This window comes from Anoplopoma fimbria, chromosome 17 (assembly GCF_027596085.1).
Source record: "Anoplopoma fimbria isolate UVic2021 breed Golden Eagle Sablefish chromosome 17, Afim_UVic_2022, whole genome shotgun sequence".
NCBI lineage: Eukaryota > Metazoa > Chordata > Actinopteri > Perciformes > Anoplopomatidae > Anoplopoma > Anoplopoma fimbria.
In genome coordinates, this window is record NC_072465.1 from 11,829,887 (window position 1) to 11,846,934 (window position 17,048).

Genomic DNA, 17,048 nt, shown 5'->3' on the forward strand with positions numbered 1-17,048 from the left:
TGATCTTTGTTCTTGATCAAAAAGTTGTCTGCTCCTAATGGAAGTGTTAACTGGACTGCTGTGAAACACGTGACAGAACGTTCAAACCTTTTAGAACAGGTTCTTTGCATTTGGAAATGTCTCCAATATTGATAAAATGTCAATGGCTGACTATCAAATGCATCCAAAATGATTTCCTCCTGAGATTAATTTATCTCAAATTAACATTGATTATTGTTCACGAGCATTTTTGCTAAACAGACAAATGGAGTTTGTCATACGTTACATGCCCACTGACAGATGCACACATCTTGTTCCTGATATTCCTGATATTTGACAAATTTGGTGACAGTACAAGATCACACACACACACACACACACACACAGTGTACATGCAGAGTACAGTTAGATCACGTCCTCACCGTGAGTTTGTGTTTCAGCACGGCTCTGACTAGCTTGTGTGAGGCTTAATCACTTACAGGGATCAGGAAAGGTGTGTGCACGTGTGTGGACCTGTGACTTCTGATCAAAACTCTCTCTCTCTACTCCCCCCCCACCCCCATTTCCATTGCCTTTTGTTTTGGAAAGGTGCTATAGAAATGAACCTGCCTTGCCTTAAAGTCTGTGCATTGATATGGACGGGTATTTGTGTATCATCAAAAAGTTGTCTTTTGTCTACAATGCAGTTTGAATTTTGAAGTGAATGAGTCTGTTTTCAATATTTTAATAATAACATGGCCTTTTCCTAACATAGTGACATCTCTTCTTAGCATTGTTGTGTTTTAAGACTCAGACACCACACTGTGTTTATGTTTTAAAGTGGTTAGAAAGGAGAAAAGTTACATCATTTAGAGATTTTCTGCACCAGTCCTGTCTTCTGTGTGGGTGTCCCAAGAACGCGCACGCAGGAAGTTCCTTTCCCGTCGAGAGCGCGAGATATGACGTAAGTGGCTTGCCGCGCAGTGATGATGGCGGTGCGTGAACGCGCAGTAAAAGTAATGGCTGCTCTGGATCGGCGGGTGCCTAGCCTCGATGATTTCGCGGGTCAAAGCTGGACTGCCTGGGCCGAGCGGGCCGGTGTGACAGCGGCGGAGGGTAAGGAAGCACATTGACGCAAACCCTGGCAGCCACGAAGCAATTTAACCAAAGCACTGGGGTTTATATTCGTGGAAACGGAGGACAGAGCTAACCATGTTACCCAAACAAAGACCCTGCCGGGTCCTAGTGCTGGGTGGGTAACATGTTGCTCTCTCCCAGGTCCCACTGCAAACGTTGTCTTCAAGAAAAAAACAAGTGATAGTTATTAAGATATAGCCAATTTAGTGAGTGCTCTACAGCGGTGGCCATGAAACAAGCTGCCAGTGTTTAACGAATGCGTTTCATTGTAGTGAGACAAGCCGGGCAGCGGTGGCATCAGAGCGGAAGGAGGCTAGTGTGAATGGTTGGGCGAGCAACTTCTGGCTGTGGAGCGCTAGGCTAGCGAGCCAGACTAGCCGTTTACGACGAGGCAGTTAGCGTTAGAATGCTAATGCTAGCTGGGAGGGCTGAGAGTAGACACCGGTGACGGAGGAGGAGTCTGATGCTGTTGCCACCATGGAAATGCTGGCCCAGCCTTTGATATGAGCTAACGTTACTCTGTGTTCTCGTTGCTTTATCTCAACGTCCTGCTCTCGTTGCTAGCGTCTCCTCCTCCATTTAACTCATATGAACGTGTCTGTCTGCGACAGGCAATCTCATATGCGTGACTATTGCCCCCAAAAGTGCTCTTGCCCATCCCATCTTTAAGTATGTGCTCTCACTCATTGTCTGGCATCCCTTCAACTGCTACTTTGACCATAACTATCACAACATGTCCTCCTTTTCACCTCACAAAACCTATAGCTGCTTATTGTTGTTAGACCACTGACAAACACTACTAGCTAAAAATGGTCAGCAGAAAAGCAGTTGACATGCATGTCAGTCCTTAATATAACACAGTCTGAGGGCTTGTTCATGTGCAGAATGTGTGCCATAAGGTTAGGCTTTGTCTTGCAAGTGAACCTGACATACAACTTTATGAAAACATGACCTCTCTAGGGGCTTGTTGAACATGTGCATGTATGTAATGTGTGATGTTTCAGGGCCCGATGGGGATGAGTGCAGCAAGAATGGCAAAAAGGCTGCAGAGGCCATGTCACTCAGTAAGGAGGGTAAGTCACACACACTATCATCCACAAGACATAGTAAAGTCTGTTGTTGTTGTTTGGGACATCTGAAAACAAGAAAGCATAAACCTACCAGTGTATGATAACCTGTAATGCCTCAGTGAACTGTGCCTCAGCCTCTCTTTAGTCTCCTAGCCTGGCCCAGAGACAATGGAGGTACTGGTTTGCAGAGACCAGAGCAAGTAATAAAGCTGGGTAGTGTTGTGTGATTAGGCACTGTCTTGAACCTAGCCTTGCTGTCTGTAGCAGCAGCTCCCCGTTTATGTGTTTGCGTGTCAGAGCATGACAAATCAAAACAAGAGACTTTGATAGTGTTTGTGAGTATGTTCACCTTCTCACACTCATGCTGCATCTATGTCACATTGGAATACCAGCCAAAAGATGATTAGAAAGAATGAGCTGCGGTCCACACATTTACTTTGATTTTAACTTTAGAATTCAGGCTTCTCCATAGAGTGACTTTGCCATGTTGCTTCTTCTGCAATCTGACATGTGTGTCTTTTGTATTCCCTCTCCTTCAAGACATGTCCATCTTTGGCCTGTACCCCGGCCATGATGACTTCTACCTGGTGGTGTGCAGCCATTGTGGCCAAGTAGTGAAGCCACAGGCGTTCGAAAAGCACTGTGAGCGACGACATGGCCCTCTGGCCAAGCTGTACGCCCGACTGCGCTCTCCCACCCCCGCACCACAGCCCCAGCAGAGGCCCCACCACGGCCATTCCCCTTCCCATGGGACCAATGCTGCTTCCGCTTCATCCTGGGAAGGTCGCGGCCAGGCGGTCGGGCAGCCACGGGCAACCCCACCTTCGCCTTCCACTCCACCCCAGTACAGACACTCCAAGAACTCCAAGGATGGAGTACGGTAAGAACAGACGGGAGCAAGTTGTGGACAACGCTCTGACAAGGGCACAGGATAGAACGGGAAGAAAACATAGAAAGTAGAAAAAAGCTTTAAAGAATGTAGTCTGTTTTGATGCAATTATACAAAACTTATTTATTTGTTTACTTAAAATAAAACTTTAGTTATGCCCATCAGGGCTCAATATTAACTTTTAAAAGTGGTCAGCTATTAGGTTTTGTTTGCTGAATCCGAAAGTATTTTTGCCAGTTTTTAATAATTAAGATACTAAGCAGTTATCCGTTAGTTAAATAATGAAAATGTAAGATATATATACATGTCATTTGTATGCTTCACTGTTATCTCTGCAACAGATGCCTTTGCGCATGTGAGTAAAACACCGACGCATGTGCAGCGTTGTCACAAGCAGCGTCGACTGGTTCTGTTTCTGACCGTAACAGCTATATTTAAATATCATTAATGCATAATTGGTTGCCAATTTCTCAAAATGGTTGGCAACTTTGCAACCCTTAAGGTCAAACCCTGGTAGGACTGAAAATAGTTTTAATAAAATGCCAAGAACAGGAACAATCAAAGAACACTTGCCTGGTAAACAGGCAAACAGCTTAACATAGCATGAACACTTGAAACAGGCAAACAGCTAGCCTACGTAACAAAATTTGCCTTTCGGTATCTGTTAAACTCTCCAATTAACACCTCCTATATCGTTTGTTTAATCATCCCAAAAACCAAAGTGTCTAAACAACAAGTCCTGGTTTTCAGGGGATGATGTTCCAGACTTTTTCTTAAGCTTTTCTGAGCAGCCACTTCCGTCAGGGAGGCCAAGAAATAGTCCAAAACACAACCCCAGTAAAACTTTGGATTTTGGGCAGTTTAAACAAACGCAATTACTGTATAAATAAGTACGTTTAAGAAATAATGTTTTTTTAAATAATCCTAGCCAGTTAAGGCTCATTACAGTGTATATCCTTATTTTTATAATAATAATTCCAATGCATATATGACCAGCTTTTATATTATAGTTTTAGAGTCCAGCCTCTAAAGGCTCACGTTCTAATGCACTTAGTTAAGAAATAAAAATAAAAAAAATAAAATACTGTTTGTTTTAAAAACAATTTATCTGCTGACAACAGTATGCTGTCCCTGATTGTGTAATCAGATTAAAGCAAAAATAATTACTCTAAACAGGCAGGTGATTTTTGCAGATAAAACTCATGCTGTGTATATATAAAAGTTTTTACATTATTTTTCCCGTATTGTTTAAAAGTCAAGCAATGAAGCTAATTTTGGACCTGCCCTTCCTCTTCCATCCCCCAGACATTCCCCGCTGGAGAAGTCCTCCCACAGCGGCCACACAGAGTCGCCAGTATTCAAGCAGCCGCCGCCTCTGGAGCCTCCAATGAGCTCGCCACCGCCATCACTCAGAGATCCCCCCTGGCCGCACGGAGGAACCCCGCCTGGTAAGCCTTCGCCCAGTGACCGGTCCCCCACCCAGAGCCAGAGAAAGGACTCCCCTCTGGCCCCTGCAGTGCCAAGTCACCGGATCCCCAGACCCTACAACAAAGTGGCCTCCAGTGAGTACAAATGGATAATGTGGAAAGAGCACGCAGTTGAAGGATATTTACTTATCATCTAGTTTGATCTACTGGTCATTTTGACCTGCTAAATAATCATCGTCCTAGTTGTTAGATACAAACTGAACGTTTTTAAGAGGAAAAAGGTTGTTATAATAATAAAAATAAAGCAGGATTTTACAACTCTGAAAAGTTATTACGACAATCTTTTTTCTACTGTCTTGACAATTGCAAAGTGATGTCGGGGCCAACCAACACACGCAATGGTGCTAATGGCATTCATTGGATGCTTGGAAAGTAACAATTCTGACACTAAGGCTGTCACAAGCAACCCCAAAACGTTAATTTTCATTGGTTTGGCTAGTTGTAATTGCGTATTTCCTCTGGATAGCACACGCCCAAGAAAGAGAGACAGAGAGGGTGAGTCTGGTACTACCCTTTCTTTAATGAATATAACTTGTCAGTTCGGGCCTCCCTTTGTGTGCTTTAAGCGGGAGAGCAAACCGTTTTTGACCACAGTGAAAATGTTACTTTTGGAGGGTTGATGGATTCGAGCAGTATATTGCGTTACATAAAAACATGTTGTGAATTTTAGAGTTGATTACTATCTTTTCCAATACATTTTGACTTTTGGCCTATACAACGGTCTCGAGTTATTGAAAATGTTTTGATACACTAGTGGGAATAGAATAACTGTATGCCAGCGGGTCATATTTTTTGTTACATTAATGTGTTAATCACTTTGATGATGCATCTGATAAACGTGGAGCTCATTTTAACTACTTTATGTACTTAATAATTATGGTATTTTCTACTTAATACACCATAGTTTATTAGTTGATTTATATTTGGTATTAAGAATCTCAATCTGCGAAGTGGCTAACTAGTTACTAATATTGTCGCATAATAGTAGTGAAGTTAAAAAGTACAATATTTCCCTCTGAAATGTAGTGGAGTAGAAGTATAACGTTACATAAAATGGAAATACTCCAGTAAAGTTCAAGTACCTCAAAATGATACAGTTCCTGAGTTGCCAATCAATGATGTATTTGACTTTAAACTGTTCTATTTTCTTTCACGTCTCACAAAAGCCTGTGGGAAACACTGGCATTATTGTCAGCTCTATGTGGGGCTATAGAGATGTTGGTATGTTGGGATTAATTGTTGACTGTGTGATGCTGTAGCTGAGATGCTCTCTGTTTCCTCAGAGAGGGAGTGTGACTTGGACAAACACTGCGGCGTCCTTGACCCTGACAGGAAGAAGGTCTGCACTCGCCTCCTGACATGCAATGTAAGCTCCACACTCGCTCTGCTTCTCCACACTAATGTCCTACTTTCTTGTGCCTCAGACGCTCATGTCTTTGAATGTTTCTTTCTCATTTCTCTCTTTTTCTTGTTTTATTTTTATCACCTCTCTATTTCGTCTGTGAAGTTCATTTGGAGCTTGAGAGGCTTCATTTCCAGTCCTGTCACCTTAACTTTTGACCCAATCAATGCTCATCATGCAGGAATGTAGGTAGTGAGTTTTTTCTTCATTACTCAGCCATCATTGTACTTTAATCATATAGTTTACAGCACACAGACATAGGTCTATGATAGAGAAGAGACTCAGACATGGCAAATCCGAGCTCCGCCGTCTGCAGAGCAACCTTCTGCTCTCCTCCTGGCTGTAGTCTCCTAGCAACGTGGAGCAGCGGCCCAGCTGACCACCAGCCCGCTGTTCTGATCATGTCCTGTAGCCAGTGTAATGTTAGCGTGAAAACATGGTGGAATCAACAAGCTAACACTAGCTAGCTAACTAGCCATATGAGAAAAATTTAACAACTTAATGCTTCATCTACACACTCTTGTCACAGTGTAGGAAACGCACATTGCTAGCACCAGATAATCAGACATTAAAACTGATTCACCAGATGTTGTAATGTGCTGATAGCTTACTGTCCAGTCCACAGAAAGGAGAGAAGAGGCTTGAGCTGTGCTGTGATTGTAATGCTACACAGTGGTTACTGAAACAGTCAAAGCAATAGATGCTGTGTGGAGAGAAGAGGAGAGGAGTCTGATTAGAGGACGCTAACATTCTTTTATTTTTAGGACGTAGAATCGTCCCCAACTGGCTGATTTCAAACATTAGATGGTGTTTGGGGCCATTTTTAACCATGAAATGATGATATTGAAAGATTTGGGAAGGAATGCCAATATTAACAGCATTTATGTGTTGCATCACAGTACAGTCATATAATTTTAAGCTTAGAAGACGTGCTCTGATTCCTGTGTAGAGAACCTCCAATGCACTGTGTGAGTTGCTGGAAGGTGGAAGTGTGTTGCTTTTTGAAGCTACTAATCTAGTAATCCTCCATGATGCTTTGTATTGTGTAAAGATATTTGATTTTTTTTAAACATTGTTTCATAAGTTGCAACGAAAGTTGTTATATCACATCGGATGATCTGATAGTTATTTATCAGGGAATTGCAGCATTCTTGTGCACTGTTTTGCACATAAAGTACTTGGATCCCATTGTTGATTTTTAATTATCTTTAATATTAAATGATCTCACTCTAATGTTTGAATTTACAAGACAGGATAGGATTGCAGTCCTATGTTAAAGAAAATGAAAATCACAGTTGTAAGAGTTTTTAAACAAATTAAACTGCAGTCACTCACTAGTCCTACTGACTGATACCTAGTGGTGAAAATGGCCCCCAGCACAGGAAGAGTCCGTGTGTGTGTGTGTGTGTGTGTGTGTGGTGTGTGTGTGTGTGTGAAGGAGGAAGTTAGTGTGAGAGGCCACATCCAGCCGAGTAGAGACAGGATGACCTAATTAACAGGAAGTGACAGGAGTGACAGGAAAGACGCGCAGGAAAACAGCCCGCGTCTTATACCTGCTCTGTAGGTGGACCGACTCACAATAGGTGGGCGTATTTTCTCTTCCACCTGCTCCTAGGAACCAAATGTCTCATGTTTCTTTATAAGCAACATTGATGCATCATTTCAATGATAATTGAAATAGGAATATGTGCGGTTTTGTCAAAACAATTAATGGATTAGTTTTCTGACAGTTCATTTGAAAAAAGCTCTAATGTTAGAATTTAATAATCTGTTTGATATCATTGCAAATTGAATGTGTTTAATATATATGAGATGACTCATACCTCTAGTCATGTGTGAGGGGCATATCTGATTGCTGTTGTCATTAAACAGTATAAATCATTGATTTTCTGAGCCTGATCAGATCCATCGATGACACAGGATCAACTACTTAAAGCCTTACTCATTGACCCTCTGTTTGCTCTGGGTACAGCTTCATATGCTCTGTCTCTTCACACACAGAGCTGTGACCAGAAGGTGGACTATGGGGCTGACTAAAACAAACAGGAAGTACCAGTATGAATGAATTGAATAATATCAGTTTTTGAGTCCTAAGATAAATCTTAAATTGAAACTCCTCCTATCCTTTAAAAGGGTTTTAAGGATAATGATGGCCCAGCATCCTTTCCAGTATTTGGGAAGACCTTTGGCCTAGTTTAGTGGTAAACTCATAAGTTCTAGTTTTATTTTGACATTTAAATTATTAAAAAATATTGTTTGTCCAGAACCAGGTTATTAAAAACTGACAAAACGTTAAAAATGTAAAACTGATGGTTGTACTGCATCCCCCCCGAGCACAATGTCGGCATATGTCCTAAAAAACGGGAGAAACTGACTTACAGCTCCATAAGGGCAGTGTTTTCCCCAAGTCCATTTTAGTGCATCACTACTGGGATTACCCAGGACAATTAATATCCTTGCTGATGTTGCTTTATTCTTATCCGTTTTAAAAATTAGCCTTTTATATGCTACAGTGCATTTAGGCAACCAGTCATATGGTAGCGTAGGGAGGCCATTTGGCCTTCTGTGCTCTGATTAATTTGGCATTTAGTTAACACATCAGTCATAATGTTGTTTTAATGAAAACTCAACTCCATTTCTCCTGGTGTTCTTTTTCAGTAAGTGCTGTGCAGAGGTTTTAATTTATACCAATGTGAAAAGGTTACATGGATTTGGAAAAGTGTCTGATTTGGTGAAATGGTAGAATGAATGTTTCATTGGGTTAAATTGATGGGTCAACTTGCTGTCATGGCCAGGGGTCACACTGAAAAAAAAATGTGACACAAATGTTCCTAATCTCTGAATTATAAAGCTCTTTAACAACAAACCCATCAATAAAGACCTATGGAGAGAAAGGTTATTTGACTTGGGAACTGGATAGATGCTGGTTCTAGTCCAGCTTGGACCAAGTATGGAGTGTGCCTATGAGGCTTCCTCACTCCTCACTCATTTGCATGTGTGTAGGTACTGTTTTTGTGTATTTCAGGCATGCGTAAACAAAAATTGAATTTCCCTAGAGAGATCAATTGTATTAATAAGTATGCCTTCTTATTCATTTCCTCTCTTTTAACCTACAACCCCTCTCTTTGGCTCCATGGTGATTAGATTAGGTTGAACCTGAAGGATATGGTGCAGGTTGTTGGACTGTGATATAGTGATCAGCAGTGTGACGGGGTGTTGCTGCTGCAGACTGTTCAGAGTAAAGGCCATTGATGTTAATGGGTGTCAGTCACAGCATTGCTGTTTGAAAGAACCTCAACACCTCAAGTTAAGCATCCCAAGGCTTTTCATAGTGTGCTTTAAGTGAGCCGTCTGACTTGGCAGGCCAATTATTAATTTTGTGACACTGCCCAGATATTAGTTATAGCCGTTCACATGAATGAAATCAAAGTGAAGTAGTGACTAATTGCTGGTATCCTGTGTCCTCAGATCCACTCCATCCACCAGCGAAGGAAAGTTATGGGCCGCAGCAAAAACTTTGATCAGCTAGTGGCGGAACTGAAGACCAAGGTCCGTGAGAAAGGGGCCCAATCCCTGGATGGAGGCTCCTCCGCTGGACGATCCCCCAGCCCGGAGGCCCCCAGGGAGCAGGCTGGGGCTCCACACTGCAGGAGACCTCTGGCCAGCCTCCCTGCTTTCAGGTGAGTGAACTTTACTGAGGCTAGCTTGTGATGCATGCACGAGTGTGTATGGTGACCAGTTCTTGACATTATACTCCGTGACATCAGTCACTCATCGGTCAGTCATTACAAATGATTACACACAAGCGAGCACCCAGTTTAACTTCATAGCACCGATACTCGTACCGGATATGGTACGACTGTTCCTGCGGTGTATGAATGTGAATGAATGTTAACTAGTGTCCTGATGGGCAGGTGGCACCTTAGTAGCCCCTGTCATCAGTGTATGAATGGCTGTGAATGGGTGAATGATGATATGTAAAAAGCGCTTTGAGTGGTCGGAAGACTAGAAAAGCACTATACATGTACAGTCCATTTACCATTCTATTAGATACCATTATTTGGATAAATTAAGTACATTTATATCTATATATTAATTGTTTAAATTTAATTTAACAAAGTTAAGAAAGCAATGTTGAAGTAAAGCCTGATGTTTCCTTACACATAAAAGACTGATCACGCATACAGCTTATTATTAAACATTGTAGTATTCTCAGTTTGTCCATGCTGACCAGAGGAAGGTTTGAGTTCAGACTGGGCTACAGCAGGTCAATTGAGTTTAATTCTTGTAAATGGTTTGCTGACTCTGCTGTCACTGTTAAAAAAAAAAAAAAACATTTTAACTGTGTGTGAACATAAGATTTTTATTCAGTGCAAACAATACAGATATTCACTGAATTTAACAAAGTGTGTCAGATTAAAATCGCAGAATCTATCTCTAAATAGGTATGTAATAAAATATTATGATGGAACCTCTAAGACCTTGTCCATCAAAATGACCCACAATGAAAAAGTCTAAAGTAAGCTGAGTCACATAGCGGACGCTAAACTCCTCCCTCTGTAGAGACGTCTGATCACCAAAGGCTGGCAGCCCAGGTTGGGAGGATGGTTACCACGTTGGCTGACGCCATGGCGGCCCATTCAGACTGAATATGGTGTAACATTACCTGGTTTCACCATGGGTCTAGAATCTGTCTTTTAATAGATGCTAATGAAATGACTGAATCTACACACACTGACAGATTATTAGGTACCTCAATTTTAAATGAATGCAGTCTAACACAACAGGTCTGCAATAAATTCTCCTTCATGAAGGTTATATTCGTTTTTTCTTCAAACTGTTTTAGAGAGGTGTGTCTATTATTTTATCCACTCCATATGTTATGTTATATATATTATACAGGCTAAATAACAACCCCCAGTATAAATCAATACAGTTCAACAACATAACATCCATCACAATGGTTATAAAGTTGAATCATCACCCCTCTAACACAGTTTCAACTAAAACTGACCATGTTAACCTTCATGTAGGGCGGATTGGTTTCAGCTAGGTGAACTTAAGCAAGCAGCAGCTGATTGGACCTAACCAGATCATGTTCCTATGTGCACAGGCAATATTTGTTAGACTGTGAGCATCAGTATATGATCGTATAAGATAACTATTTACAGTGTATCTGAAAGCAAAACGTGGTATTGTTTGTTTTACAGCCGGACTACTGCTGTGTCAGAAAACAACATAGAGGAGGATAATCAGCGTCAGGAGGATGGAAGCCTCCGAGCCCCCTCACCTCTCGTCCATGGACGTATCTCCAGTGATGAGAGCGAGGCAGAAGGACCCGAGGAGCCCGTTGAGTTCCCATCTTCTGCCACACATCCCAGACCACTAGCGGTGAGCAGTTTGTACTTCGGTTTTACAAGGTTAAGAGTACCAGTCCTGCCAAACTTTGTGTTGCTTTTCCTTGCACAAGAAGTATGGTTCAAAGCTGGCCAGGTGCAAAATCCTGATATGTTTCTCAGTTGGTTAAATTGACATTTGGGATTTTCTGACCTTTATCCGTCAAAAAGTCTTGAATTCAAACCCAGAAATATGGCCGTTGCATACAATGATCTTATCAAGCTGTGATGGCTTGTTGTGTTGGAAAATATGTGCTTATCCAATTAACAGAACATGCTAGAAAAGCAGACACAGAAAAAGTATCCCATTGAACTTGTTTCCGTCCTGCTGATCTGCCAAAACATGAATAACACTCTCAACTGTTTGAACTCTGAGCTACTCTAGGCATATTATATTATCATTCCAAAATACTAATTTTGCAACACTTGTGTCCCAAAAAGACTCTGGCTTATGAGTGTTATGTTGCACACTGAAGATATTGGGTCTTGTGATGAGATCAAAGGTATTTTTGTAAGCGTGGCTGCTCAGTGGACCGATGCTCCAGTGCCAGCCAAACCTGCCTGTATGTCCTGAGCAGCAAACAGAGGGAACTTTCTGTATCTGACTACTATTCACAGTTCTATGAGAGATGTACTTTGGTCTTAATTTCAATACTTCCAGTATTCCCATATCATAGTGGGGGTGTGGACAGTGGTCATTTAAAACTGGTGTCTCTTCTTACAGAAGTCCCTTGCTAATCTTTTTTTTTTTTTTTTTTTTCCAGAAGTGCAGTTAGAGGATGAATTGTGTTTCAGTGCTCGACCTCGAGCTTTTTGTTGAGATGTTCTACTTGCCTGAAATGGATGTTGTAGGCCTTTTGAAAAATTGATAATATCAATTGGGTTTTGGACAATCATTAGGATTTTTAAAAAAAATGCACTTCATTCAAACTGTTCACGATGACAAGCCCTGGATGTTTTCTTCAGAAGCTTGTCATTAGTAGCTCTGATTCATTATAATCTGATCAGAGCTAGTGTTAGTAAGGTTAAGGTAAATGGGGCATAATTCATCTCTAATATCTATTTTATGTTGTATTTTCTCCCCAAAAACGAAATTTTCCAAGATTACATTTAAACACATAATGAAGAGGTTATAATTTACCTTGGCCCAACACTCAGTTTTATTGAATAGAGCTTGAACGCATCATAATGTAATTCAATGCAACCTCCTTTTAACATTAGCTGTAAGCTCCATTATTTAGCCAAGCAGGAATCTGCTGCTCACCAGCCGCTAACGCTAACTAGTTCTCATCTTGCTGATTGCAAAACAGGTTTGTTGTTCACAATGTAGCATTATCAGGGGTCTGAGACCTGAAAGCATTATTGACAATCTTCCGATTGCATATTTTTTTTTCTGCATATCATATGAAAGTTATGCAGATTTATCAGGGAAACTGTAATAAAGATCACTTGCAAGATCACACAGCTTCATGAGGCATTTCACTTCCCCAAACAGAGCTTACCTGCCCCGGTTTTTATGTTTAACTAGAAGGGGGCTAAGGTTGCACACACTGCATATAGTGTTCTTTTTTAAGATGACGTGTAGTTTTCCTTTTCAGTTTGCAGAGCTGTGTCATTTTTGTTCCCTGCAGAGGTAAAGATGTTGATCCTGTTTTATCCAGAATAACGTCAAAACACAGAACCAAGCTACCAGTGAAGTGTGATTTGACTGTAACTACGAGACCACTGAATAATGCAGGATGTTGTTTTTAATCACTAGCTGACCACCACTGGTACCAGGAGGAGACACTTGCTCCGTAACAGATTTTAAAGCAGCCTTTCTTTCTCTAGGTATGTTCGTTTGGCAGCCACACACTGGGTCACGGCATCTACACGTTCGACAGGAGACTTCATCACCTGAGGTCGGCCCTCAGCAGCATGCTGGAGCAGCACATCAGCGCTCATCTTTGGAAGTAAGAAACTCCAGCTCACATTTCTGCTCATGCTCTGCTTTTGTGGTGCTGATTCTAAAGATTTTTTTTGAAGAAAGTATTAACTTTGGTTACTTTTTGCCACTGGCGTTTATATAGTAAACTACTTAATGAATGCTCCTTTTTCTAAATGCTCCTCTTGATGTCACTGAAAATAGGCTGGCTGTTGTCAAAAGGTTATGATGGTTGTACTAATACCAGTTTCACTACTGATGCCAAATGGTGCGGTTTTCCAACCTGTTTTGGCAAGTATGAGAATATTTTTTTACACACACCACAACAAATAAGCTGAGTGCAATGCCACAAGGTTACCAAAGGTTTAAATTGGCTAGAATTATCTAAGCCGCCTCTCCAGTATATTGAAGTGGGTCCAATCTCTGATTTAAACAATGCCGACTCTACAAATGTTCCGAACTGTTACTTCAAATGCCATCCACTCTGCCACCATCCTGATACTCAGTTGAAATTTGCTAATCTTTCTTCTCACCCAATGTAAATGTATGAGCACTAGTTACATCAGATCCTACCCTTTTGACAACACTTTCAGTGAAACTGGAGTGTAACCCACTTCTTATGCACTAATAGATGAAGCAGATGGTGTTTTCTGCTGCCCAGAATAGCAGTAGTGAAGAGTCTGAAGTTGGCAGTAAGATGGAGACTGACTGGGTTTATATGCATATAAGAAGAAATGTCATTGGAAAGCTGGACATGTATCAGTTTATGTCCATGTCTTAATCCTGAAATGGTCATAATTAGCATATCAATTCTTGAGCCTATTCTGTGTTTGTTTAGGTCGCAATGACTCACCCTAACTTAGACCCACACACACACACACACACACACACACACACACACACACACACACACACACACACACACACACACATTCATTGTGTTAAGATATTGAGTGAACCGTGTAGGACTTGCAGCCCTTATTTGAACTCACTATTTGTAAATTAAAAAAAAAACACAACAATGAAAACAATAATACGTAGAAATGGTGTGCCCTCGAATACACAACCAAACCATTGAAATCAAAACTGTCTTACCCTTAACAGAAAGTAGGTTTAATGTGTCCTGGTAATAATGGACTCTTGTCAACCAACAAGAATGGAATGTGATATCATGAAGAGATTTTAAATATAACATCTTCGATACATTACTTAATTCAGGAAATACTGTACATGATCAGAGAATACATTAACACTGCACACTCATGACTGTGCTTGTTGCTATGGACACAGTTAAGTCGGTAAACAAAAAGCATCAGCATCCCATATTCAATTCTAATACTTCAGATTCTTGTGTTGATAATGTTTGTTCATTTATTGATTTATGGATTTACTTATTTTACAGGAAAATACCTCAAGCCACAGACCTTCATTCTCCACCTTCCTCAGCCAAGACCATCACTTCGTCGTCTCCCTCCTCGTCATTACATTCTAAGGTCCGCACAGGAAGTCACATCAGCTCCTCCTTCAAACCTGCATCCTCCTCTTCCAGTCGTAGTCCAGGGAGAGCCCCGGCAGCCATACAGTCCGAGAACTCGGGGGGCAGCGGAAGCAGCATCGGCGGTGGCCACATGGATTCTCCGGGTAAGCCCGTGGCGTTGCGTCAAGTGGGTGCCGGGCGACTCAAGAACCCTGTGGGGCGTCCCAGCAAGCAGATGTTGAAGCTGCGAGAGGAGGCCGCTACAGCCGCTGCCGTCCGCAAACGGAAAGCCCCGTCCCAGGAAGGGGAGCACTCAGGCCCCGACAGGAACTGCATAATCCTCCAGGACCGGGGCCGCCCACCTTCAGCTGGCTCTTCCTCTTCCTCATCTTCTTCTAAACCCCCCATTTCCTCCCCTCTCCCACACGGACAGACCAATGGCACGCTTTCCCCCAGCAGCAAACCCCGCCCCCAGCCCTCCCCTTCAGAGTCCCATTCACCTGCCGCCAAGGCGGTCTGGACCTACAGACGGACACACACTCCTCTGGGCCATTCATCATCCCCAGACCCCTCCTCTGCCACAAACAACTCCCACAGCAGGGGCGGCGTGGGGGACTCAGGACTGCACGGGCAGGGCAGCGGGAGGGGCTTTGAGCACCAGGGGCTTGTGAAGAAACGCAAGGGGGGCGGCATGGAGGAGCATTCGCCGTCCTCCAAACCCTCAGCGCACCGCCTGCCCTCCTCCTCTTCCAGCTCAGCCACCTCCTCCTCCCCACGCTCTAACTTTTACCCCTGGAAGGACAGCAAAAGCGGGGGGCTGGCTGGGGGCGTGGAGAAGAAACTGGGCACACAGAAGGTGAGTTTGGAGGATAGAAAAGCAGGAAGTAGGGAGACACCAGAAATTTAGTGGTTGATACCGATGCCAGTGAACTTCTATGATTCTCGATGTCCGATTCAATACCATGGAAAAAAAATCTAAGACAATAAATCCCATGTTGTTCAACATACACTCCTTTATTACCGTTTGCATTAATCCCTCATGATCTGCTTCAAGTTTCTCGCCGAAAACTAAATTTTTACAAGATTAGATCCTAATAAGAAAACATCCTAATGAAGTCATTTTTTACCTTTGCCCAATAATCATTTTTACTGAATAGACCTTGAACACATCATAGTGTAACTCAATGCAGCCTCTTAGATGTTGTATGTTCCCAAACAAGCAAATTTGAGGTGTAGTTAAGAACAAGCATTGGTCATGTAGAGGTCTGCCTGTGAGTTTAAAGGATATGCAGCAGAAACTCTCACTCATCCGCAGTAGTGGTTTTAGAGGTTTCTACTTACTTCTTGTCACTTTTATTGACGTGAATTCATTGTAACTCAGTCCAAGCTGCGACTTACATTCCAGAGTCGCTTTTTAAAACTGCCGTCAGACACAGATTTTCTGTCAAGGACTATGTTTATAGTTAAACGATACCTGCTGTACTTAATTTACTTAATGTCAAGAAAAAATCTGCATCACAAAAAACAGTGCTTTGTGGTCTGTGGAGTAGACTTTTATTAAAAGATAAATAGTGCACGTGTGTGTGACAACTTGCTGTCTTTGGCAACCGTAGTGCCTCCCCGTGCCCTACTGTTGACCCCAAAATGTTTAATGTGCAGAGTTTTAACCATCAACTAAACATTAAGTGTCTTATCGAGCCATCAGATTCTCCTCTTCTGACTTAACTGACTTAACGTATGTCAGTTCCTTTTACGCTTCCCCATTTGTTGTAGTTCTCAAGTAAATATCTGTACATATAAGTTGCCAAAATGAAAGTAACAATTTCCAAATGTTTCTTTTGTCCCACAGCCAAAACTGCACCATTGAGTGTGCCTGCCTTACAAGCCACTAAGAGGGAGCCAGCTCCGCTCAGTCCAAGACTGAGGCAACAGGACGTGTGTGTGTATGTATGTATGTATGTATGTATGTATGTATGTATGTATGTATGTATGTATGTATGTATGTGTGTGTATGTGTGTGTGTGTGTGTGTGTGCGCTCACAGTTCAGTATGGATCTGTTGGTGTGTGAATCAAAGCTGGGTGTGTCAGTCTGTGTGAATGAGGGAGAACTGGGAGCGCGAGGGTGGGATGAAATTCAGAGTATGAATTTAGAAATACCTCAAGACCATCCGATTATGCTGCTAAATTAAATATGTTGGTTTATATGAATGGATTAAAATGTCCTTTACACTTGGTTTCTGTGACTTCTTTTTTTTTAGGCTTACGTATTCATTTTAAGCTCTCCATTCTTGTTTTTCTCTCAAACTT

The 17,048-nt window shown here is 42.0% G+C and overlaps 1 protein-coding gene across 1 annotated transcript; it reads left to right on the forward strand.

Annotated features, from left to right (window-relative positions):
• Positions 1-617: 617 nt before the first annotated feature.
• atxn7l2a (ataxin 7-like 2a) lies at positions 618-16,975 on the forward strand. The gene is made up of 10 exons (XM_054616635.1): positions 618-1,074; positions 2,100-2,168; positions 2,706-3,045; positions 4,360-4,616; positions 5,825-5,907; positions 9,412-9,623; positions 11,154-11,334; positions 13,170-13,291; positions 14,666-15,596; positions 16,590-16,975. Exons 1-10 carry the CDS (start codon positions 945-947, stop codon positions 16,605-16,607), a joined length of 2,343 nt encoding a protein of 780 aa, XP_054472610.1. The 5' UTR covers positions 618-944; the 3' UTR covers positions 16,608-16,975.
• The last annotated feature ends 73 nt before the right edge of the window (positions 16,976-17,048 follow it).

Excerpts from the sequence above, each read along its gene's own strand:
- atxn7l2a (XM_054616635.1), top strand. The coding sequence starts at position 945 with ATGATGGCGGTGCGTGAACGCGCAGTAAAAGTAATGGCTGCTCTGGAT. Across the intron at positions 1,075-2,099 it reads CGGTGTGACAGCGGCGGAGG|GGCCCGATGGGGATGAGTGC; the intron begins GTAAGGAAGCAC and ends GTGATGTTTCAG. Across the intron at positions 4,617-5,824 it reads CTACAACAAAGTGGCCTCCA|AGAGGGAGTGTGACTTGGAC; the intron begins GTGAGTACAAAT and ends CTGTTTCCTCAG.